This window comes from Hyla sarda, chromosome 11 (assembly GCF_029499605.1).
Source record: "Hyla sarda isolate aHylSar1 chromosome 11, aHylSar1.hap1, whole genome shotgun sequence".
Classification (NCBI taxonomy): domain Eukaryota; kingdom Metazoa; phylum Chordata; class Amphibia; order Anura; family Hylidae; genus Hyla; species Hyla sarda.
Genome location: NC_079199.1, coordinates 92340451 through 92364959, shown reverse-complemented (window position 1 = coordinate 92364959; position 24509 = coordinate 92340451). Strand labels below are relative to the sequence as shown.

The following is a 24509-nucleotide window of genomic DNA, read 5'->3' as shown; positions in this document are numbered from 1 at the left end:
AGACATATAAATTTTTAATTATTGATCACATTTTTTTTTTCTTTTTAGATGTTTGTGCAAATTTACTGAATAATAACAGTGGAAACCTGACCTCAGTCAACTACCCATCAGCCTACCCAAATAATGCCAGCTGTGTCTGGCTCATAAGAACACCATCACAACAGGTAAAGTAAACTCCTTTAAAATTTAAATCACCTTTACATATAAAGCACCAGTGATATTTTAGGATGCAAAAAAAAAAAAAAAAAAAACACACACAATGTAAAACACCATTATCAAGTGTTATAATCTGCAGTTTTCTTAGTTAGAAATGTTTTTTAAAAACAAAATAAAAATAATAATAATAAAGAGGAAAAACAAGATAAACCATTGTATATTCATCTACCTAACTAATAAATTGGGGTTGCAGAAATCACTTAAATGCAATACTCAAGGGTGTGTGTGTACTGTTGGGAAGAATAGTTCGGTATAAAGCAGGGGTCTCAAATTCAAATTATTTGGGGGCCACTGGAAGTAGCGGCTGGGTGAGGCTGCGCCGCATGCGCCCCTCACATATAATGCCCCCATCATGCACCCATCACATATAATGTCCCCATCTTGTGCCCCTCATCATCCACCAGCAACACCCCCCACCAGCAGAAGTACCCTCATTAGGTAGGCAGCAGTTTCCCCACATTAAGAAGGTAGCAATTTCTCCACATTAGGTAGTATAGTTTCCCCATATTTGGTAGCCATAGCACAGTTTCACGACATTAGGTAGCCTTAGCACAGATTCCCCACATTAGGTAGCCTTAGCATAGATTCCCCACATTAGGTAGCCTTAGCACAGATTTCCAAAATTAGATAGCTGTAGCACAGTTTCCCCACATTAGGTAGTGCAGCACAGTTTTCCCACATTAGGTAGCACAGCACAGTTTTCCCACATTAGGTAGCACAGCACAGTTTCCCCACATTAGGTAGCGCAGCACAGTTTCCCCACATTAGGTAGCCTTAGCACAGATTCCCCACATTAGGTAGCCACAGCACAGTTTCCCCACATTAGGTAGCGCAGGACAGTTTTCCCACATTAGGTAGCGCAGCACAGTTTCCCCACATTAGGTAGTGCAGCACAGTTTCCCCACATTAGGTATCGCAGCAGTTTCCCCACATTAGGTAGCCTTAGCAGTTTCCCCACATTAGGTAGCCTTAGCACAGTTACCCCACATTAGGTAGCCTTAGGACAGAATTCCCACCTGGAAAGCACTACTTACATCTGCCTGCGGGGACTTCCTGGCGTAGGTGCTCGCTATAAGTGATGTCATCGCACGTGCTGTGCAGGACGAAGGCATCCCTGCGCAGCGCTTGCGATGATGTCACTCACCACGCACACATCCGCCAGGAAGTCCCGGCAGGCAGGCGTAAGTTGCAGTTTAGTGACCGTGCAAGACTGGTTGCCCCATCACATGTGCACCGGGTCCCATGTAGCAGTGTTTGTCGAAGTGTGTGAAGTCTTCCGGCATTTAGCCCTGCTTGCCCGAAGCAGGGCTAAATGCTTGAAGAAATCACCTGCCCGGCACCAGGAAGTGCATGTCCCGGGCCTCAGAGATACAAATTCCAGATCCCTGATGCAGGCAGCAAAATTTCGTTACACAGGATGCAAATGGCCCGCCACGGCCAGGAGTTTGAGACCCCTGGTATAAAGGTTAAGTAGGTAACTAAAGGAACCAATGGATACTTAAATTATCCTAATATAATCCCTACTGCCCCTACCCTAGACCTAGGAAAAGTAATTGCCCCTAAAGAGTCGGCCCCACACTGAAAACCTGTCCTTACTGATCCCAGATTACCCAACAGATATGTCAGGTTATATATTATTCATATCTAAATCTATACTGTTTTTCTTTCTATATTATGCATCACATTGATGTTATTTAACTTTTTATATTTTTGTCATTAATGTTTATGTCCAGGTCTTATTGCTTTAACATTTCTACTATAATCCACTTGATGTAACAAAAAGTCCCTCAATAATGGAGAAGGATATCTCTATGTGAATTTAGCACTAGAAGTGGTTTATTCATTTTATTTATATGTCTTTCTTTATTATCCTTTATAGGTTACATTGAACTTCATGGCATTTGATGTCCAGTCATCTCCTGATTGTATGTCGGACTATATTAGGATTTATAATGGACCCACTAAGAATTATCCTCTGTTATTGGACAGAACCTGCGGGTCTGGGTTGATTCCTCCAATTATTGGATCTACTAACCAACTATTGGTTGAGTTTTCCAGTGATAGCAGTGTTACTGGGGTTGGCTTCAACGCTGTATACAGCACAGGTACAGTATTACATTCTAGGTATTGTATTATATATTTTTATAGTTTGGTTTATTTTTTACTGCTATAAATGAAGAGGTTTTCAATGATTTACTATGTTGAACTATCCTTATTGTCCAATTACACAGGGTCCCCACAGCATACCGCCCCCCCCCCCCCCCCCCGCTGCTCCTGTTCAGCATGCTGCACCAAAAAAGTTAATGGGGCCAGAAGGATAGCGCCCTTCATTGTATAGTGGTTACACCAGGCAACTACAGCTCAGCTCTCATAAAAGCCGCAGGTAACCAGGGCAACCAGTATAAAATGAATGGTGCTAAGCTTCTGGCCCCGTTCACAATATAGTGCTGGGCATTAAACAAGCCAACAGTGGAGGTGCCGCATGTTGTCACCCAGAATACTAGCGAATAATAGTCTATCCTATGGAAATTCACGGAAAATCCTTTAATTTAGTTGGGGTAAAATGTGGGATGAGCTATAGCAATAGGATCAGCCATTTACTACACAGTACAGATGCCAATTTGTCTAGCACACTGTGCTATTGCTGTTATGTTTGTTTGTTTTTTGTAACATTATGACTACCATCAAGAAAAAGATTCAAGAATGTTAAAAGAAGAGGTATACATGTATTTGTGTACTTCATTCACTATACTAAAACTGTTTCCCACAGTGCAATGTGGTGGAACCTTCTATATGCCCCAAGGATCCTTTACTTCCCCCGGTTATCCCAATAACTATGGCCCAAATCTGAACTGCGTCTACACAATCGCGGCTCCTGCTGGCAAGACGGTAAAGATTCTCCTTATAAGATTGTCTAAAGACGCCAAAATGGGTTTTAGTTTTTAACATTGTTTATATAATAGAAATATTAACCCTTTTTTATCTATATTCTGATTATCTAGCTATCTATACATCTATCTATATATCATCTATCTATATATCCTTTTATCAATAACAACATATTAGTGGATAGGAAGTAAGATTTGGAAAATCCTTTAACAGAGGGTTTTTCCGTTTTTGCATTTTTGTTTTTTGCTCCTTGCCTTTAAAAAATCGTAACTCTTTAAATTTTGCACCTGAACATCCATATGATGACTTATTTTTTTGCACCACCAATTCTACTTTGTAATGACATCAGTAATTTTGCCCCAAAATCTACGGCGAAACGGAAAAAAAAAATAATTGTGAGACAAAATTGAAAAAAAAACAAACAACGCTGTTTTGTAAATTTTGGGGGCTTCCGTTTGTACGTAGTACATTTTTCGGTAAAAATGACACCTTATCTTTATTCTGTAGGTCCATACGATTAAAATTATCCCCTACTTATATAGGTTTGATTTCGTCGTACTTCTGGAAAAAATCATAACTACATGCAGGAAAATTAATACGTTTAAAATTGTCATCTTCTGACCCCTATAACTTTTTATTTTTGCGTGTATGGGAAGGTATGAGGACTAATTTTTTGCACCGTGATCTGAAGTTTTTAACGGTACCATTTTTGCATTGATAGGAATTATTGATCACTTTTTATTCATTTTTTCATGATATAAAAAGTGACCAAAAATGCACTATTTTGGACTTTGGAATTTTTTGGCGCGTACGCCATTGACCGTGCGGTTTAATTAACGATATATTTTTATAATTCAGACATTCCGCACGCGGCGATACCATATATGTTTATTTTTATTTTATTTACACTGTGTTTTTTTTTTTATGGGAAAAGGGGGGTGATTCAAACTTTTAATAGGGAAGGGGTTAAATGATCTTTATTCACTTTTTTTTCCACTTTTTTTTTTTGCAGTGTTATAGCTCCCATAGGGACCTATAACACTGCACACACTGATCATTGTTATCCCATAGGGGCCTATAACACTGCACGCACTGATCTATTCTGCCGCTTGACTGCTCATGCCTGGATCTCAGGCACTGAGCAGTCTTTCGGCGATCGGACAGCAAGGAGGCAGGTAGGGATCCTCCTGCTGTCCTGTAAGCTGTTCGGGATGCCACGATTTCCCCACTGCTATCCCGAACAGCTCCCTGAGCTAACCGGCATACTTTCACTTTCGACGCGGCGTTCAACTTTGAACGCCGCGTCTAAAGGGTTAATAGCGCGCGGCACCGCAATCAATGCCGCATGCTATTAGCCACGGGTCCCGACCAGCTCTGACACGCCGTGGCCCCGCGTTATAGATCGGGAGAGGACATATAACGTTCCAGTACGTCATGTGTCCTTAAAGTGTAGCTCCCACCAAGTAATATATAATCTAATATGTCCCTACCTATTAGTAATCTAGCCCTAACCCCCTACCTGGCTTTAAAAAAAAAATTTAAATCGCTTTAATAGAGCAGATTTAGTGCTTCTAAATCTGCTCTATAAAGCAGGGCAGGAAGCAGCGCTTCCCAGCAGGCACGACGTCACTGATTCCTTGCTGGGCGCTTGCTTCCGCCCTCAGATCGTCTATGCAGCGCTCCTGTCGGGAGCGTGCATAGATGATCTGCCAATAGCACGGCAGGCAGCTCCGGGTTCTCCTCCTCCCTGTTTACCTGTGCATGTGCTATCCAGGGAGGAAGAGTAGAGGAGCATCGCCGGCCTGCCGTGCACGATATTACAGCCGAGACCCGGCTAATATAAGACCTCAGATCAGACTTACCCATCCGGAAGATCAGCGCAGCAATGAGTGCGCGTGCTGCCTCCGGACTGGGTAACGGGGGCGGGCGGGCGGGGCCGCGCGCGAGGCCAGTGGAGCTGGCCAATGCACGCAGCCCCAGCTATCAGCGTGCTCGCTCTTGCCTGTTTGATTGACAGGCGGGAGCGAGCACAGCAGTGCCTGAATTTCGACTCATTGCCAGGCTGAAATGAGTCGAAATTCAGTGGTGACGTCACTGCTGAATGCATTCGGCCACTAGGAGGGCGACCCCTAGTGGCCGAATTTAAAAGTGATTTTAAACTTGTTTAAAATCACTTTTTTTAATTAAAGTATATTAGAGATATGTTGTAGTACTTAAGTACTTTTTTTTTTTTTACTTCATAACAGTGCCCATTTAAGGGGTTAAGGATACATTCACACATACAAGATCTGCCTCAGATTTAATGTTGCAAATATCAATGTAACTAAATAATTAAACACAACATCAAATCTGCAGCAGATCCTGTATGTGTGAATGTAAAACTATGAATATTAGGAATAATCCCATGATCCATAGAGAGAACTCCAGAAGACTGGCCCAGCTCTAGAAAAGTCTTGGAGAGGGAAATGTGAGGTTTGGATTTTGGAAATTATTTCCCGAATGAATGGTATGTGTTACGCCGAGCGCTCCGGGTCCCCGTTCCTCCCCGGAGCGCTCGCCTCATCCTCGTTGCTGCAGCGCCCCGGTCAGATCCACTGACCGGGTGCGCTGCGGTCCCGCCTCCAGCCGGGATGCGATTCGCGATGCGGGTGGCGCCCGCTCGCGATGCGCACCCCGGTCCCCGTACCTGACTCGCTCTCCGTCGGGCCTGTCCCGGCGCGCGCGGCCCCGCTCCCTAGGGCGCGCGCGCGCCGGGTCTCTGCGATTTAAAGGGCCAGTGCACCTATGATGGTGCCTGGCCCAATCTTCCAATTAGCTTAATTAGTTTCCACCTGTGCACTTCCCTATATCACCTCACTTCCCCTGCACTCCCTTGCCGGATCTTGTTGCACTTGTGCCTAGTGAAAGCGTTCCCTTGTTTGTTCCTAGCCCGTGTTCCTGACCTCCTGCCGTTGCCCCTGACTACGATCCTTGCCGCCTGCCCCCGACCTTCTGCTACGTCCGACCTTGCTTCTGCCTACTCCCTTGTACCTCGCCTATCTTCAGCAGTCAGAGAGGTGAGCCGTTGCTAGTGGATACGACCTGGTCACTACTGCCGCAGCAAGACCATCCCGCTTTGCGGCGGGCTCTGGTGAAAACCTGTAGTGGCTTAGAACCGGTCCACTAGCGCGGTCCTCGCCATCCCTCTCTGGCACAGAGGATCCACTACCTGCCAGCCGGCATCGTGACAGTAGATCCGGCCATGGATCCCGCTGAAGTTCCTCTGCCAGTTGTCACCGACCTCCCTACACTGGTCGCCCAGCAAGCCCTAAAGATCGCCCAACGAAATCAACAGCTGGCATACTTGACCTCCGTGACACTGCATCTTCAGTCACAGATACAGCAAATTCAGTCACAGCTACAGCTGCAACAACCATCTCCTCCGCCGGCTCCTGCAACTCCTCCGCAGCAACCGGCCGCTCCTAACCCCTGCTTGTCCCTGCCGGACAAATTTGATGGGGTCCGCAATGATCCTGCCACAGCCACAGTCCAGTCCTACTTCGCTGAGGTCCGTGGTGTCTTCGAGGAGCCTGCCCGAGCCTCTTCTGCCAAGACTGCCCTGCTGAACCTGGTCCAGGGTGTTTCTTCCGTTGGCGAGTACGCCATTCAGTTCCGTGCTCTTGCTTCCGAGTTGTCCTGGAATAGTGAGATTCTCTGCGCGACCTTTAAAAAAGGCCTATCCAGCAACATTAAAGATGTTCTGGCCGCACGAGAAACTCCTGCTAACCTGCATGAACTCATTCATCTTGCCACTCGCATTGACATGCGTTCTTCCGGATGGCGTCTGGAGCTCCGCCTGGATATGGACTTTGTTCGCACGAGGCGTTTTTTCTCCCCGGCTCCTCTCTCCTCTGGTCCTCTGCAATCCGTTCCTGTGCTTCCCGCCGCGGAGGCTATGCAAGTTGACCGGTCTCGCTTGACACCTCAAGAGAGGACACGACGCCGCATGGAGAATCTTTGCCTGTACTATGCCGGTACCGAACACTTCCTGAAGGATTGTCCTATCCGTCCTCCCCGCCTGGAAAGACGTACGCTGACTCCGCACAAAGGTGACACAGTTCTTGATGTCAACTCTGCTTCTCCACGCCTTACTGTGCCTGTGCGGATATCTGCCTCTACCTTCTCCTTCTCTACTATGGTCTTCTTGGATTCCGGATCTGCAGGAAAATTTTTTTTGGCCTCTCTTATCAACAGGTTCTACGTCCCTGTGACCAGTCTCGCCAGACCCCTCTACATCTATTGTATTAACAATGAAAGATTGGACTGTCTCATGCATTTCCGCACAGAACCCCTCCTAATGTGCATCGGACCTCATCACGGAAAAATTGACTTTTTTTTCCTCAGGTTCTTTGGCCCCAAGAAGAGGGGGAGACCCAAGGGGGGGGGGGTACTGTTACGCCGAGCGCTCCGGGTCCCCGTTCCTCCCCGGAGCGCTCGCCTCATCCTCGTTGCTGCAGCGCCCCGGTCAGATCCACTGACCGGGTGCGCTGCGGTCCCGCCTCCAGCCGGGATGCGATTCGCGATGCGGGTGGCGCCCGCTCGCGATGCGCACCCCGGTCCCCGTACCTGACTCGCTCTCCGTCGGGCCTGTCCCGGCGCGCGCGGCCCCGCTCCCTAGGGCGCGCGCGCGCCGGGTCTCTGCGATTTAAAGGGCCAGTGCACCTATGATGGTGCCTGGCCCAATCTTCCAATTAGCTTAATTAGTTTCCACCTGTGCACTTCCCTATATCACCTCACTTCCCCTGCACTCCCTTGCCGGATCTTGTTGCACTTGTGCCTAGTGAAAGCGTTCCCTTGTTTGTTCCTAGCCCGTGTTCCTGACCTCCTGCCGTTGCCCCTGACTACGATCCTTGCCGCCTGCCCCCGACCTTCTGCTACGTCCGACCTTGCTTCTGCCTACTCCCTTGTACCTCGCCTATCTTCAGCAGTCAGAGAGGTGAGCCGTTGCTAGTGGATACGACCTGGTCACTACCGCCGCAGCAAGACCATCCCGCTTTGCGGCGGGCTCTGGTGAAAACCTGTAGTGGCTTAGAACCGGTCCACTAGCGCGGTCCTCGCCATCCCTCTCTGGCACAGAGGATCCACTACCTGCCAGCCGGCATCGTGACAGTATGGGTATGGTGGTGGACAGAGATGAGGAGGAGATGTAGGGAGGTGCAGCACTGGGGAGAGCTCTGTGGATGAGAGTGAGGAGTGTAAATGATATTCTATACTGGAGGGACAACCAGCGCAGAGACTGACCTCCACAATGGACTGGAGAGAGAAGAGTTAAATGTAGGGAGAATAAATAGTAATGAGTCGCAGTATTCAAGGCGAGAATGAATCAATACAACAATAAGAGGTTTTGCTCTTTTACAAAAATTAAATGGCGGCTTCTGGAGATGGTTTTTGAGATACAAGTGACAGAAACGTATACAGGAGTAAATATAGAGACAGATCTGAGCCAAACATGACCCCAAAACAGCAGGCATGCCTAGTCATAATGGGATAGGACAAACCATTGAGTGATATATCCACATGATTCCTCAAAGCCATAAATACTTTATATGTTTCTATCATGTCTGCCTTATTAATTGTCATAATGTGATCAGATATACTGTATTACCATGGTTTATAATAACATTATCATGTATGTGTCTAATCCTTGCAGATTTCCCTGAGCTTCAGTGATTTCCATCTGGAGGATAGTTCTTTCTGCATACATGACAACATAAGGTGGCTGGATGGGACGGTCTCAAAAGGTCCATTCTGTGGTGACCGTAACCCATTTGTCATTAACACTAAGTCCAATACCATGAAGCTGACCTTTCGTAGCGATGGATCCAATGAGAAGAAAGGATTCACAGCGTCATATACATTTAGTAAGTCCTACAGCCTGATCTTTATATAGTCTTCACATACACAGCACATTATACAATGTATATGAGAATTCACTGACAACTGTATTATTATCCAGATGATATTATCATACAGTCCTAGAGGATGTATATATATATATATATATTTATGTAATGCATTCATTTTGTCTATCCTTCTCATATCTATCTATCTATCTAGATCTATCTACTAGCTGAGTACCCGGCATTGCCCGGTTTTTCTTTCCTAATCCTAGTTGGGGAGGAAAATCAACAAAGGTGGAAGCTTTTGACTTCATATCCCGTCCTCATATATTGTTGTCATGTCCCAACCCCATATCCCGTCCTCATATCTCAACCTCATATCCCGTCCTCATATCTCGACCTCATATCCCGCCATCATATCTCAACCTCATATCCTGACCTCCTATCCTGTCCTCATATATCGTCCTCTATCCTGACCTCCTATCCCATCCTCATATCCTGGCCTCCTATCTCAAACTCATTTCCCGTCCTCCTATCCCGACCTTATATATCGTCCTCATATCCTGTCCTCATGTCCCGTCCTCACGTCCCGTCCTCACGTCCTGTCCTCATATACCGTCCTCATATCCTGTCCTCATGTCCCGTCCTCATATCCTGTCCTCATGTCCCGTCCTCACGTCCTGTCATCATATCCCATCCTCATATCCATTCCTCATATCTCATCCTCATATCCCGTCCTCACATCCTGTTTTCACATCCCGACTTCATATACCATCCTCATATCCTGTCCTCATGTCCCGTCCTCATGTCCCGTCCTCATATCCATTCCTCATATCTCATCCTCATATCTCGTCCTCACATCCCATCCTCACATCCCGTCCTCACATCTCGTCCTCACATCCCGTCCTCACATCCCGACCTCACATCCCGACCTCATATCCCATCCTCATATCCTGTCCTCACATCCCGTCTTTATATCCCGTCCTCATATCCCGACCTCATATGCCGTCCTCATATCCCTTCTTCATATGCCGACCTCATACACCATCCTTATATCCCATCCTAATATCCCGTCCTCATATCCCATCCCAATGTCCCATCCTCATATCCTGTCCTCAGGTAGGACTGATTTGTGATGAAGATATTGTAAACTGAAAATAGAAGGGGACGTGGCTTTGTGGGACTGGGTATGATTTGCAAGCCAGACTGATGCACAAAAAGGGTAGATAATAAAAAGGGTGGGGCTTAAAATGTGGGCATTTCTTTGTGAGATGGGGTGTGGCTTGAAATCCGGATTGACACATTCACCAGGAGATGCAGAGCGGAGCTTGTGGAGTGAGGTACTGGAAGTCCCATATACTTGCATGGGAGTTGAAACAAAAAAACATCTTTTTATATAACGATGTATGTAAGGGTTAATTTAACTATCATATCTTTTTATTTGACATATAAGTAATATGTGTACCAGGTATTATTGAAATATCTCCAGCTGTATGGAAGTTATGTGGGAACATACATTTCCTATAGATTTGCATGGGACTTGAAAAAACCCCGGCCCTCTCAAATGGGGGTAGTTAAGGGTTAAATTAACTATCCTATATTTTAAGTGGACAAATAAGTAACATGTGACCAAGTATTATCGAAATATCTCCAGCCGTTTGGAAATTATGCAGTCACATATATTTCCCATAGACTTGTATGGGACTTTAAACAGAAACCCCGACCATGGCAAATGGGGGTGAGTAAGGGTTAAATTATCTATCCTATGTTTGTTGTTGACATATAAGTAACATGTGTGCCAAGTTTTATGTTAATATCTTTGGCCGTTTGGACGTGATGCTGGAACACACACATACATACATACTTACATACACACACACATTGAGGGGAATTTATCATTGTATATAGAGATTTTTTTGGTGTATTTTTTAATGCAAAAATTTGTGCAAGAGGTTTTTTGCTCATTTTTTTTGCGCAAAATCTGATTCTCCATAGCCATGTCTATGGTTAAGTTTACCATAGAACACTTTCTACTGTAGAATCAAATTTATTAACTGCGTTTTTTATTACGCAAAAGAAAATGTGCAAAAGCACTTTTCTTGCACAAATATACACCACTTTGGAGGACTCGTACCAAAGTGTCTATTTTGGGACATTTAGGACTACTACTCCCATCATGGACAGACTCTGTCCATGATGGGAGTTATAGTCCAGGGGCTGAGGTGCAGATCTCAGCAGGTCATTATACAGAGACCCGCTGCGATCCGCATTTATTAACTGTAAAAGCCGGTGGCACATGTGGCTACCCTGCGCTGCTCGCTGCTCCTGTATACAGCTGTCATAATTCATAATCCCCACCGCCGGAACACAGGAGCTCTGATTGATGAATAGCTATCCACCAATCAGAGCTCCCGTCTCCCGATGGGGATTATGAATTATAAGAACTGTATGTAGGAGTGTAGCCGCATGTGCCGTCTGCTTTTACAGTTAATAAATGAGGTTCGCAGCGGGTCTCCGGAGACTGATATGCTACGATCTGCCCCTCTGCCCTTGGACTACTACTCCTATCATGGGACAGAGTCTGTCCCATGATGGGAGTAGTTGTAGTACCACAGCGCTGCTGAGGGATGGCACTTGCACATCCCACAGCTGCAGGACTTTTAGGACTACTACTCCCATCATGGACAGACTCTTCCCATGATGGGAGTTATAGTTCAGGGGCTGAGGTGCAGATCGCAGCAGGTCATTCTCCAGAGACCCGCTGCGATCCGCATTTATTAAGTTAACAAGCCGGTGGAACATGCGGCTACACAGCGCTGGTCGCCGGCTCCAGGCTCCTGTATACAGCTCTCATAATTCATAATTGCCGCTGCGGGAAGATGGGAGCTCTGATTGGTGCATAGCTATTCACCAATCAGAGCTTCCGTCTCCTGGTGGTGGGGATTATGAATTGGCGATAAATGTTCTGGTCACTGATTTAAAGTGGCCGCAGTGCCAGCTGCTTGTTAAAGATCAGCAGCCCGGCCATGGCCACTTTAAAACAGTGATCAGCAGCGGCTCTTGCGGGCCTGGACACTTCTCCTTGCCTGGCTGCGCTCCGGCAGGCTCGGGTAATGCGGCAGGTCTTGTGGGCTGTGTGGATAATATGACGAGTGATGTTCAGTGCCGGCTCCTCTGCACGGCATCAGGGACGTCACTCCACTCCTCATTTACTGCAGCCGCCGCGGGTGACTGTTCTGAAGTGGCCGCGGTCGGGCTGCTGACCTAAAACAAGCAGCCGGCGCTGCGGCCACTCTGACCAGCGGCGGCTGCAGAGAATGAGGAGTGACGTCCCTGACGCCGCGCAGAGGAGCCGGGGAAATGATGAGCAAGGGGAATCACAGGTGAAAGGAGGCACACAGGGGATCATCAGAGGGGGGGTAAATGTGGCACAGGTAAATGTGGACTGATAAAAGGGGAGGAATGAAGTTTCACAGGAAAGGGGGGGGCAAACTGAGGAGCAGGGGGAATCAAAGTTCAGGGATGATGAGGCATAAGGTTAAGAGCTTCCAAGTAATTTATTTTACATTCATTTTTTTTCCCAAGAATTTTCCTGTGAAAATGAGGGTGCGTGTTATATGACGATAAAAAATGTATACAGTAGCCTGGAGCCATATGGCAGTTCAGTGGAGCCACATGTTAATAAATGTGGATCACAGCGGAGAATGACCTGATGTGATCCATTATGGAAAACGCAAAATGAGAACAGAGTCAGTCCTGGACTGTATAGCTCTGCCCCCCGATGATGTCATCACTAGGAGGCTGAGCAGTAAAGGTTGCAGGGGTCTCAGGCAGACTCTGTCCGTGATGGGAGTTATAGTCCAGGGGCAGAGGTGCAGATCGAAAGGGGGGCTCACTCCTGCGACCTTTACTGCTCCACCCCCTAGTGATGACGTTGTGTTTTGCATAATGGGAACAGAGCCTTTCTGCCAGTGTGTTCTCAAACAGGAAGACTCAAACTGTTGTTTAACTATACCCCCCCATGATGGGAGTTTTAGTTTAGCAATAATTGGAGGCTCCCTGTTTAGGAACACACAGCATTATGTGCACTCTCCGCAAGGGAGAGCGCCAAATATGTACTAACCTTTATTTCCTTTTCTTATCATTTCAGATACGTGAATGCAGAGGACTAGGTCAGATTCGGTGGATTGCAACGATGACCAGCGTTTAAATTTTTTTTTCAATAAAAGGGTTAATGAGGGCTGTGGGGGGAGTGTCTTTTTTTAATTAAAAAAAAACAGCCTTACATTAGAAATGCGTCTTGTTTTTTTATAATTGAATTACTATGCTTAGTATTGGAAGCTAATCGACGGAATCCATAACGAAGCTGAGGCTTAGCGTTAGCCCCAAAAACAGCTAGCGCTAACCTCCAATTATTACCCCAGTACCCACTGCCCAGGGGTGCCTGGAAGAGCTGGTATCAAGAGGACCAGAGCATCAAATATGGCGCTCCTGGGTCTAGGCGGTAACAGGCTGGTGTTATTTAGGCTGGGGAGGGCCAGTAACAATGGTCCTTGCCCACCCTGGTAATGTCAGGCTGATGCTGCTTGGTTGGTATCTGGCTGATACTGAAAATAAGGGGAACCCTTTGTGTTTCTTTATATAAATAAATAAAAAATGTGTGTGGTTCCCCCTATTTTCAGTATCAGCCGGATATCAACCAAGCAGCAACAGCCTGACATTACCGCTGGGCGAGGACCATTGTTACTGGCCTTCCCCAGCATAAATAATGCAAGCCTGTTACCGCCTAGGCCCAAGAGCACCATATTTGATGCTTCGGGCCTGTTGGTAGCGGCTCTTCCTGGCACCCCTGGGGCAGTGGGTACTGGGGTAATAATTGAAGGTTAGCGCTAGCTGTTTTTGGGGCTAACGCTAAGCCCCAGCTTAGTTATGGATTCCCCACCCCCTCAGCCCAACCCTATATAAGTAGTAGTTAGCTACACATGGGCCATTTCTTTCCTAGCAGCCTCCCAGTCTGACTGGGAGAGCATGGTAAGTGAGCTATTACACCTTGTTCACACTGGTGTGGTGCTGTGCGGCGTCCGTTGCTGCCGTGGCGCCGTGTCTGCGGGGGGGTGCGGCCCATAGGCTGGTTTTAGTGGCATTGGGGCCGCTCTGCCGGTGGGTCGTTCCCCCCTGTGGGCATTTGTGTTGCGGCGGTGGTGGTCGCCACACGGTGCTGCGCCATTTAATGCTAGGGACGTTAGGGACCCACTCTGGATAGGTGGCCTTGACGTGGCGAGTGGGCTTGTACTTTTTGATCAAAAATGTATACTAACAACCTGTTAGTTTTTGATATTATGCTGAGAAGCAATCAGATCATTATACAAGATTGTAGATGTGCACCATGTCTGTTTTTCTACCCAAATTCATTAGTTATGGATTCTGTCTATTAGACAGCTTCCACTACTAAGCCTAATAATTCAATAAAAAAAAACATGACACATCAAAAAAAAAATGTTTATTTAAAAAAACGCTCCCTGACAGCCTTCGTTAACCCTTTTATTGAAATTAACAAAATGCTGGTTATCGTCGCAATCTCCCGAACCTGACAAAGTCCTCCACAATCACGTATCTGAACTGAGAAGAAAGGAAAAAATCACAAAAAATAAAAAAGGTTAGTACATTTTTGGCGCTCTCCCCTGTGGAGTGCGCCCATACTGCAGTGTGTTCCTAAAGAGGGAGCCTCCAATTGTTGACGTCTGCCTACTGTATCCTCATATCTATCTGTCTATCTTCTATCTATCTCATATCTATCTATCTCATATCTGTCTATCTCATTTCTATCTATCTATCTATCTATCTATCTATCTGTCTATCTATCTCATATCTATCTGTCTATCTTCTATCTATCTATCTCATATCTATCTGTCTATCTCATATCTATCTATCTCATATCTATCTATCTATCTATCTATCTCATATCTACCGTAATTTTCGCCCTATAGGACGCACCGGCATATAAGACGCACCCAATTTTAAAGGTGCAAAATCTAGAAAAAAAATATTCTGCACCCAACAGTGATCTTCAACCTGCGGACCTCCAGATGTTGCAAAACTACAACTCCCAGCATGCCCGGACAGCCAACGGCTGGGAGTTGTAGTTTTGCAACATCTGGAGGTCCGCAGGTTGAAGACCACTGATATAGGAGGTAGTACTCACATGTCCCCGCCGCTCCGGACCCATCACCACTCGTCACCGCTGCCCTGGATGTCGCTCCATCGCTGTTGCCGCGTTCCCGACGCTCCGGACGTCTTCTTCCCCGGGATCCACGCTCTCCGTCGCCGTCATCACATGCGCGACGATGTGATGACGTCGAAGGAGAGCGCCGCCATGCAGGGAATCCCGGCACGGAGCAGACACCGAGGAGGCAGGTAATGTCCCTCCCGGTGTCCTGTAAGCTGTTCGGGACACCGCGATTTCACCGCGGCGGTCCCGAACAGCCCTACTGAGCAGCCAGGTTAGTGTCACTTTGGCCGCAGGGACCACTGCGATAGGTGTGTATTCGCCATATAAGACTTTATAACTTTTCCCCCCGCCCGTTTTGGGGAAGAAAAAGTGCGTCTTATACGGCGAAAAATACGGTATCTATCTATCTCATATCTATCTATCTAATATCTATCTATCTATCTCATATCTGTTTATCTCATATCTATCTATCTCATATCTATCTATCTCATATCTATCTATCTCATATCTATCTGTCTATCTCATATCTATCTATCTCATATCTATCTGTCTATCTATCTATACAGAGGTGGAAAGGCAGCACACCAAGTAGGTAATAAAGTATCGGAGTGCAGGCAAAGAACACAGTCCCAGTCGCATACTGTATGCAGAGATCCACAGGAAAAAATCCAGCAACACACCCAAATGGAGTAAAACACCAACAGTGGTTTATTGACCCATGTCAAACAATGCAAAGTTTCGGCAGTATCACACCGCCTTTATCAAGCATTATCTATCTAATACTGTATCTATCTGTTTATCTATCTCATATCTATCTATTTATCCATCTAACTATCTCATATCTATCTATTTATCTATTCAAACAAGACAACCCCAATTATGCATACATTCAAAACTAGAACAGTTTTCTTCTTTCTTTTCTTATCTTTTATTCTTACAATATGTCACTGACCAAGACACATTTCTATAGAATTGGAGGTATTTGATTTTCTAATACATCTTTCTCTATCTTTATCTTTCTTTGCAGTATAACGGAAGGTCTCTAGACCCCGGAAAAAAACATTTATCTCCTACAGTTGATTGAAGAAATGACTGGACACTCCTAAGAATAAACCTATGGAATATTCGTCTGGATTTCCTTTTACTTTAGTAAATTGAAGTTTAAATTAACCTAGAGATTAAGAATTGATTCCAAATGATTTCTTAGTTACTTATACACGTGTGTTGTTTAACCCTTTGAGGACCAGGCCCATTTTGACCTTAAGGACCAGGCCAATTTTATTTTTGCATTTTTGTTTTTTCCACCTTGTCTTCTAAAAATCATACCTCTTTTATATTTTCATCCACAGACTAGTATGAGGACTTATTTTTTTTTTGCGACCAGTTGTCCTGCGTAATGACATCACTCATTTTACCATGAAATGTATGGCGCAACCAAAAAAATACTATTTGTGTGGGGAAATTAAAAAGAAAACCACAATTTTGCGAATTTTGGAAGGTTTCGTTTTCACGCCGTACAATTTACGGTAAAAATTACGTGTTCTTTATTCTGTGGGTCAGTTCAATTAAAATGATATCCATGATTACATGCTTTTCTATTATTGTTCCACCTAAAAAAAAACTATAACTTTTTCATTTTTCCGTATTAGCGGCGGTAAGAGGACTAATTTTTTGTGCCATGATCTGTACTTTTTATTGATACCCCATTTCTGTATATAAAACTTTTATTAATTACTTAATACATTTTATTTTAAATAAAATGTGACCAAAAAAGCAGCAATGTTGTGTTTTTTTTATTTTTTATGTTCACGCGGTCCCCCCTACGGGATTAATAACATTATATTTTATTAACATTATATTTTTTTATTAATAACATTATTTTTTTATTTTATTATATCTGAGCTCTGACCATTCTTCTCTCTGCACATGCAGTTGTAAACAGAGCACAGAAGATTCAGAGCTGCCAGCTGAGCTTGTCTGTGTCCCGGCTGCAGTCTGAGATTTAGGACTCCAGCATGAGTCTGAAATCTAAAAAAAAAAAAAAAAAAGGCTTGCGGCCAGGACTGGTAGGGAGACTTCTAGTGGTCATTTTTTTTCAAAGTGGAAAATTAAATAGAAAGAAGCATATTTGTTAATTACATGCAATTGGAAAGTTATTCTGCATACATTAATCTATAATATTTCAAAAGTTTTTTTTAATGAGAGGTACCCTTTAATGAAAAAGATTCCACTAAAGTTTCTTATTGCATCAATATTTTGTCCCATATTCATTTGTTTTTAATCCATCAATATATATGTAAAGGTATGTGATAATGTCGGCCACATTAATGCTCTCCAGTGAGTTATGTAGGTACAATTCAGGGGCACAACACATAACTCCTAATTAGAGATAAGCGAATCGAATCTGATGAAGTCAAATTCATTCCGAATGTCATGAAAAATGTACTCGATTCTAAATAACGAATTTCTTCATTAGTGACCCCTTTGTGATTGTCCTGTATAATGTATAGATGTGAGCGGCTTTCTCCTGCGCTGGCATCTCTGCAATAGATAGGACGATCGCAGTGGGTGTCAGGAGTGATACCTGTTGTGATCTGTCCTCAACTGCAGGTACTACTGCTTCCAAAATGGAGCACACTCTGCTCCATGCTGGGAGCTGTAGTACCTGCATTAATAGACAGCTCACAGCGAGTTTCACTTCTAACACCCGATATGATCGTCCTGTAAAATGTATAGATGCGGCCGGCCGCTCTTCTATGGTCCCACTGTAGTATGAGTATATGCCGTATATATACCTATTATTTATTTTTCCCGCAAAGAGCTGTGAGTGGCTGGAACCATCTGGCCAATCACAGCTCTCTGCAGGAAATATGAATAGGTATATCTATATATGGCAGTGCAGGGGACCATAGAAGAGCCGCCGACCGCATCTATATATTATACAGAGGTGACACAGGTATCTGTCAATTAGTACAGGTACTACTACTCCCATCATGGAACAGTGTGTTCCATGCTGGGAGTAGTAGTGCTACCTAAAAAAAAAAGTGAAAAACATACACACTACATTTTTATTATTGTCGTCTAAATTTTTTGTGTCCTGCCTGCCCACATAAATTGATCCTTATTTAAAAATTAATAAACATTTTGTTATAATAAAAATACATTTCGTTAAATACATTTTTTTCCATCACTACTGTATTTTTTTTATATATTTTGTTTTATGGTACCTTGCAAAATTCTATTGAAAAGGTATCTCCATCACTTTTTTGGATCGCTAGTTCATTTTTTCTTCATTATTGCCTCCTAAATGGACCAATCTAATAACCGATGCAAACTAATGCAAAGGGATGCCATTTAGTGGCATCCATTTGCATCAGTTTTTCATCCATTAGTATCAGCCATCGGCAGACTCCCGCAGCCGGGACTACTACTACTCCCATCATGGAACAGACTTGTTTCCATGATGGGAGTAGTAGTTCCCCAGCTGCGGGAGTCTGCCGGTAGCTGGGGAGGCTACATTATTTTTTGTACTAGTACCCCACATCATGGAACAGGCTCAGTTCCATGATGGGTGTTGTAGTACAGGGGCTGAGGGATTGATCACACCGTATCTCACTTCTGAGACCCGATGCAATTAGAAGTTATTAAACAGGGGGGTGGGGGGCATGCTGCACTCCCATGCGATGCGCCATGTATTTTACTTTCCTTTTTAAATTCCCCGCTGGGAGCCCTGAATGGCTGGCACAGATGAGCCATTCAGGGCTCCTGAAGGAGATGCGCAGTGGGGATTAGACTGACATGTCAGGCGGCGGTGGGGAATATATGAATGAGGCAGCGCATTGGGGTACAGGTCAGGAACTGGTGGCAGCGGGAAATGGAGCGCTATAACAGCGTACAGGGGGGACAGGTCCATCCATTCTCCGCTGCTTCTCTGCCAGATACGGAGATGACAAGCAGGGAATGGAATGGCATGTTCCTGCTGTGCGCTGTGACAGCGCTAGAAGATGACCAGGCAGCAGGCAGGGAGGAAATCATGCATATACATAGGGAGGGAATAAAATTAATACACTTAAGGGGGAATGTGATTATACAGTAAGGAACACTAAAGTTTAAAAACCCTGCCGGAAGCCCTGAATGGCTCATCCGCACCTGCCATTTAGGGCTACCGGCAGGCAATTTAAAACTGAAAGTAACATCATACATCACAGGGGAGCACAGCATGCCGCCTTCTCCCCTGTTTCATAATTTCTAATCGCATTGGGTCTCAGAAGTGAGACCCATTGCGATCATTCCCTCAGCCCATTTACTACAACCCCCATCATGGAACAGAGTCAGTTCCATGATGGAGGTAGTAGTACAAACACTAATGTAGCCTCCCCAGCAACCGGCAGACACCCACAGCCAGGGAACTACTACTCCCATCATGGAAACAAGTCTGTTCCATGATGGAAGTAATAGTAGTCCCAGCTGTGGGAGTCTGTAGGCAGAGGTGTGAAAACGGCCGTACATGACGGATGTTATAACGTGTCTTAATGGATGAATATGCCTGTTATTTTGAAGGACGTTATTCAGCAGTTAGCACACGTTATTTCATCTGTTGTTATACATCTGTTTTTACACAGAAAATGGATGTTTGATAATGGATGAATAATCATAAAGGGTCTTTTAACGGAGCAACTTTATTGTTAAAAGGGGCCTGTAACGTTGCTGAAGGTGGATCCACTGACCTGCGTGGTTGATGACACGGGCCGTATCGGGGATTGGGTCTAAGGTGCCGCTGATCTTCACCAGTGACCGAAGCAAGGCAGGATGGGCTTGCTACGGCAGGCTACTCCAAAGTCACTACCCGCGATACGACTCGACCACACAGGTAGCTGGGCGAGGCGAAGTACAGTAGGATGAGGCTGAGACAAAGTCGGACTTAGCAGAAGGTCAGGGCAGGCGGCAAAGGCGCGTAGTCAATAACTTAGCGGAAGGGTCAGAACACGGGCTAGGCAAACAGACAAAGGGTACACTTAATCTCAGGCAAATGGCAGTGAAGATCTGTCAGGGAAGAGTGGGAGGTGCAGGGAATATATAGACTAGTGTCAGGTGTAACACATAATCATAGGCGAACTGGCCCTTTAAATTTCCGAGCTCCGGCACGTGCGAGCCCTAAGAGGCGTGGACACGCTTGCCAGAGCTGAGAGGCAGAAGAAGAGGCAGCGGAGGACTGAGGTAAGTGACGGGCTGGGATTCGATTGCAAGCGCGTCCTGCGATGCAAATCCCAGCCCCATGAGCAGCAGGGGAGAACGGGACAAAGCAGTGGCCGGAGTACGAAGTGTAACAGTGCCTAATGGATGAAAAACTGATGCAAATGGATGCCAATAAATAGCATCCCTTTGCATCAGTTTGCATCCGTTATTAGAATAGTCCATTTAGGAGGCAATAATGGAGAAAATATGAACTTTAAAGATCCAAAAAAGAGATACCTTTTTTAATAAAATTTTGTAGGATTCCATTAAAAAATATATAAAAAAGATACAGTAGTGATGGCAAAAAATTATATTCAAGAAATGTATCTTTATTATAACGAAATTTAAATTAATTTTTAAATAGAGATCAATTTATGTGGGCAGGCAGGGCACTAAAAATGTAGCCGACAATTAGAGATGAGCGAACTTTAAAAGAATTTTATTTGACCGATTTTTCTAATTTTCTGAAAAAATGTGTTTTGATCCGAATTTATTTGCGGCAAATCTATATTAAAACGGCTATTTCAGGACTACAGAGAGCCTCAATAGGGGTATAGAACACTTTGCTGTGTTCTAAAATGCATATCGAGTGTGCTGGGATAGTGAAATAATACTGTTATTCAGAATAACATTCAGATTATTGACATCGCTTTTAGAATCACTGCCGCAGAGAATCACGGCACAATGACAGAGCCTGGAGGTGGCATCAGTATGAAGAGACCATATAGTGGCTGAGTGACACAGCCTGGAGTTGGCGGCAGATGAGGAGACAATAGGGCCTCACAATCTCTAATTGTAAAAGATAAACATATATACGTAATGTCTCAGCAGCATCACTAAACCATGTAGTTGCTATATGACACATACAGGAGCAGGCAGCAGCATGAGTACACAAGAGAGATTCACAACCCCTAGCATTAAAAGTTGAATGTTGAAATCTCTATTGAAGATACATGTTAGCTAGTGCTACAGGGAGCAGTAAGGAGCAGGCATCAGCAGTACACCCGAGGGTTTCATAACCCCTCATTGAAAAATCAATGTTGAAATTTCTATTAAAGGGGTATTCCAGGCAAAACTTATATATATATCAATATATATATATCAACTGGCTCCGGAAAGTTAAACAGATTTGTAAATTACTTCTATTAAAAAATCTTAATCCTTCCAATAGTTATTAGCTTCTGAAGCTTTCTGTCTAACTGCTCAATGATGATGTCACGTCCCGGGAGCTGTGCATGATGGGAGAATATCCCCATGGGAACTGCACAGCGCCCGGGACGTGAGTCAGCAGAGAGCAGTTAGACAGAAAACAACAACTCAACTTCAGAAGCTAATAACTATTGGAAGGATTAAGATTTTTTAATAGAAGTAATTTACAAATCTGTTTAACTTTCCGGAGCCAGTTGATATATAAAAAAAAGTTTTGGCCTGGAATACCCCTTTAAGCATGTATTTAGCTTGTGCTAAACATCCAAAAATGTAAGACCCAAGCCCAGCAGCATCAATAAGCTAAGCAGTTCCGGTAACACACAGTCAGGAGCAGGCATCAGCAGTACACCTGAGGGTTTCATAACCCCTTACATAGAAAGATAAAAGTAGAAATTTCTATTAAGCATGTATTTAGTTCATGCTATACATTGAAAAATTTAAGGCCCAAGCCCAGAAGCATCAAAAAGCCAAGTAGTTCCTGAAACACACAGTCAGGAGCAGGCATCAGCAGTACACCAGAGGTTTTCCTATCCCCTTACATTGAAACATCAATGTTGAAATATCTAATAAGCATGTATTTAGCTCATGCTAAACATCCAAAAATGTAAAGCCCAACCCCTGAAGCATCAGTAAGCCAAGTAATTCCTGAAAGACACAGGAGTAGTCAGGCGCAGGTATCAGCAGTACACCCGAGGGTTTAATAACCCCTTACATTGAAATGTTGAAATGTGAATTAAGCATTTATGTTAGCTAGTGCAACCATAACATATACTGAGTTAATATCCCAGTCCCAGCAGCATCAGAAAATAATATATTGGCTGAATGACACAGCCTGGAGGTGGGGAAAGCATAAGGAGCCCATATAGTGTCTGAATGGTACAGCCTAAAGGTGGCTGAAGCATGAGGAGACCATATAGTGGCTGAATGACACAGCGTGGAGGTGTTGGCAGCATGAGGAGACCATATAGTGGCTGAATGGCACAGCCAGGAGTTGGCAGCAGCATGAGTAGACACTAGGCCTTCAAAATCCCTAAGATTAATATATGAATTCAGAGATTTAAACCGAAGATTTTGGATAGCTAGTGCTACCTACCATAACAACATTTTTATTCCCAGACCCAGGCCCAGGAGCGGTATCAATAAACCATATATTGCCTGAATGACACAGCCTGGAGTTGGCAGAAGCATGAGTACACACCAGGGCTTCACAACCCCAAGAAAAAAACACAAGAATTTTTGAAATTTAAAATGAAGATTTTGGATAGCTAGTGCTACCTACCATAACAACATTTTTATTCCCAGATCCAGGCCCAGCAGCAGTATCAGTAAACCATATATTGCCTGAATGACACAGCCTGGAGTTGGCTGAAGCATGAGGAGACCATTGAAATGTATGATGTTTTAATTTAAATTTAAGATTTTGAAATTTAAATTAATGATTTTGAAATTGAACTTTTAACTCCCAAGTTTTAGTGTCCTGGATCCCAGGTCTCATACGCTGGTGTGTCCTATAGGGCGAAAAATACGGTAAGTGAATATGGTAAACGCGCTCTCCTCTTCCATTTTCTTAAGGTTTATGTTCATATATGATGGATAAGCTACGTGATTGTTGCAAATTTGGGGGGATTAACTGGGGATTTTGACTTCCCTATTGAAATTAATAGTGAAAATCAGCAACAAATCTTTAGCAATTCTGCTGTTTATCAGCTGAGTGTGAACATGCCCTAAAAGTGTTTTTGTTATCAAAGTTTCTGATTTTACACGTACATGTTTACTGCTACTGTAAGATACAACCATAATTCAGATAGTTTGCCATGTTTATTTTTTACATATAAAAATAATTACTAATAATATTTCTATTTTTTTTATATATCCTATTAACAATACAGGCAGCACGTAAGAGAGAACGTTAACTAAATGGCTTAGCTCAAAACATTTACTGTATACTTACCATAATTTTTTGATTCTACTAAATATGTAATTTAAAAAATTGGTGCAGGATCTTCTAATTCTGATGATTTTCAACTTTTAAAGATACTTTCTAACTTATGGTTTTAACTCATATCTAACAGAAAATAAATCCTAATAAAGACAAGAGCGATTCATTGGGCTTTTTCCCCAGCACTAACTGCCTATGATACAATTTTTAACTCCAGGAACAATTTCTAATTATTTTAGTGGACAACATAAAAAATGTAGAGTAAAGCTATAAGTAAAGCTATAAGTAGGGGCCCAAATAACCTGGGGGGGAGGGGAGGGGGGGCTACCAAGCCACTGATTGAGGAGCACAGCTCCGGTCTTTGATCATGATTTAGATAATGCAAAAAGCATAGAAAATGGTTTGTTTCACTATGTTATGTAGCAGCAAAAATTCTTAAATTTAGCCAAATTGTATCTTTAAGGAATATGGTGGCCCGAAATGCTCTCGAGTCTTTAGGTGGGCATACACATTAGATAATTGATGGTTGAACAACTGTTTAACAAGGGACTGTTTACAGAACGATTGTTTCATTGACACAGTCATACACATTTTAGTCCATATTGGCCCATACAGTTGTTCAAACTTTACTTGAGCGATTAAAGGGGTACTCCAGTAGAAAACAAATGTCTTTAAATCAACTGGTGCCAGAAAGTTAAGCAGATTTGTAAATTACTTCTATATCAAAATTTTCATCCTTCCAGTAATTATCAGCTGCTGTATACTACAGAGGAAGTTGTGTAGTTCTTTACTATCTGACCACAGTGCTCTCTGCTGACACCTCTGTCTGTTTTTAGGAACTGTCCAGAGTAGGAGCAAATACCCATAGCAAATCTCTCATGCTCTGGACAGTTCCTGACAGGGACAGAGGTGT

General features: G+C 44.0%; 1 protein-coding gene across 1 annotated transcript in view; it reads left to right on the top strand.

Moving 5' to 3' along the window:
- Nucleotides 1-16446, top strand: part of LOC130294964 (embryonic protein UVS.2-like) — a 33591-nt gene extending 17145 nt beyond the window's left edge. The window contains exons 8-12 of the mRNA XM_056545120.1: nucleotides 49-164; nucleotides 2096-2321; nucleotides 2987-3105; nucleotides 8795-9005; nucleotides 16241-16446. Of these exons, the coding sequence (XP_056401095.1) occupies nucleotides 49-164; nucleotides 2096-2321; nucleotides 2987-3105; nucleotides 8795-9005; nucleotides 16241-16245 (677 nt within the window). The 3' untranslated portion in view covers nucleotides 16246-16446. The remainder of the gene's footprint in view (nucleotides 1-48; nucleotides 165-2095; nucleotides 2322-2986; nucleotides 3106-8794; nucleotides 9006-16240) is intronic.
- The last annotated feature ends 8063 nt before the right edge of the window (nucleotides 16447-24509 follow it).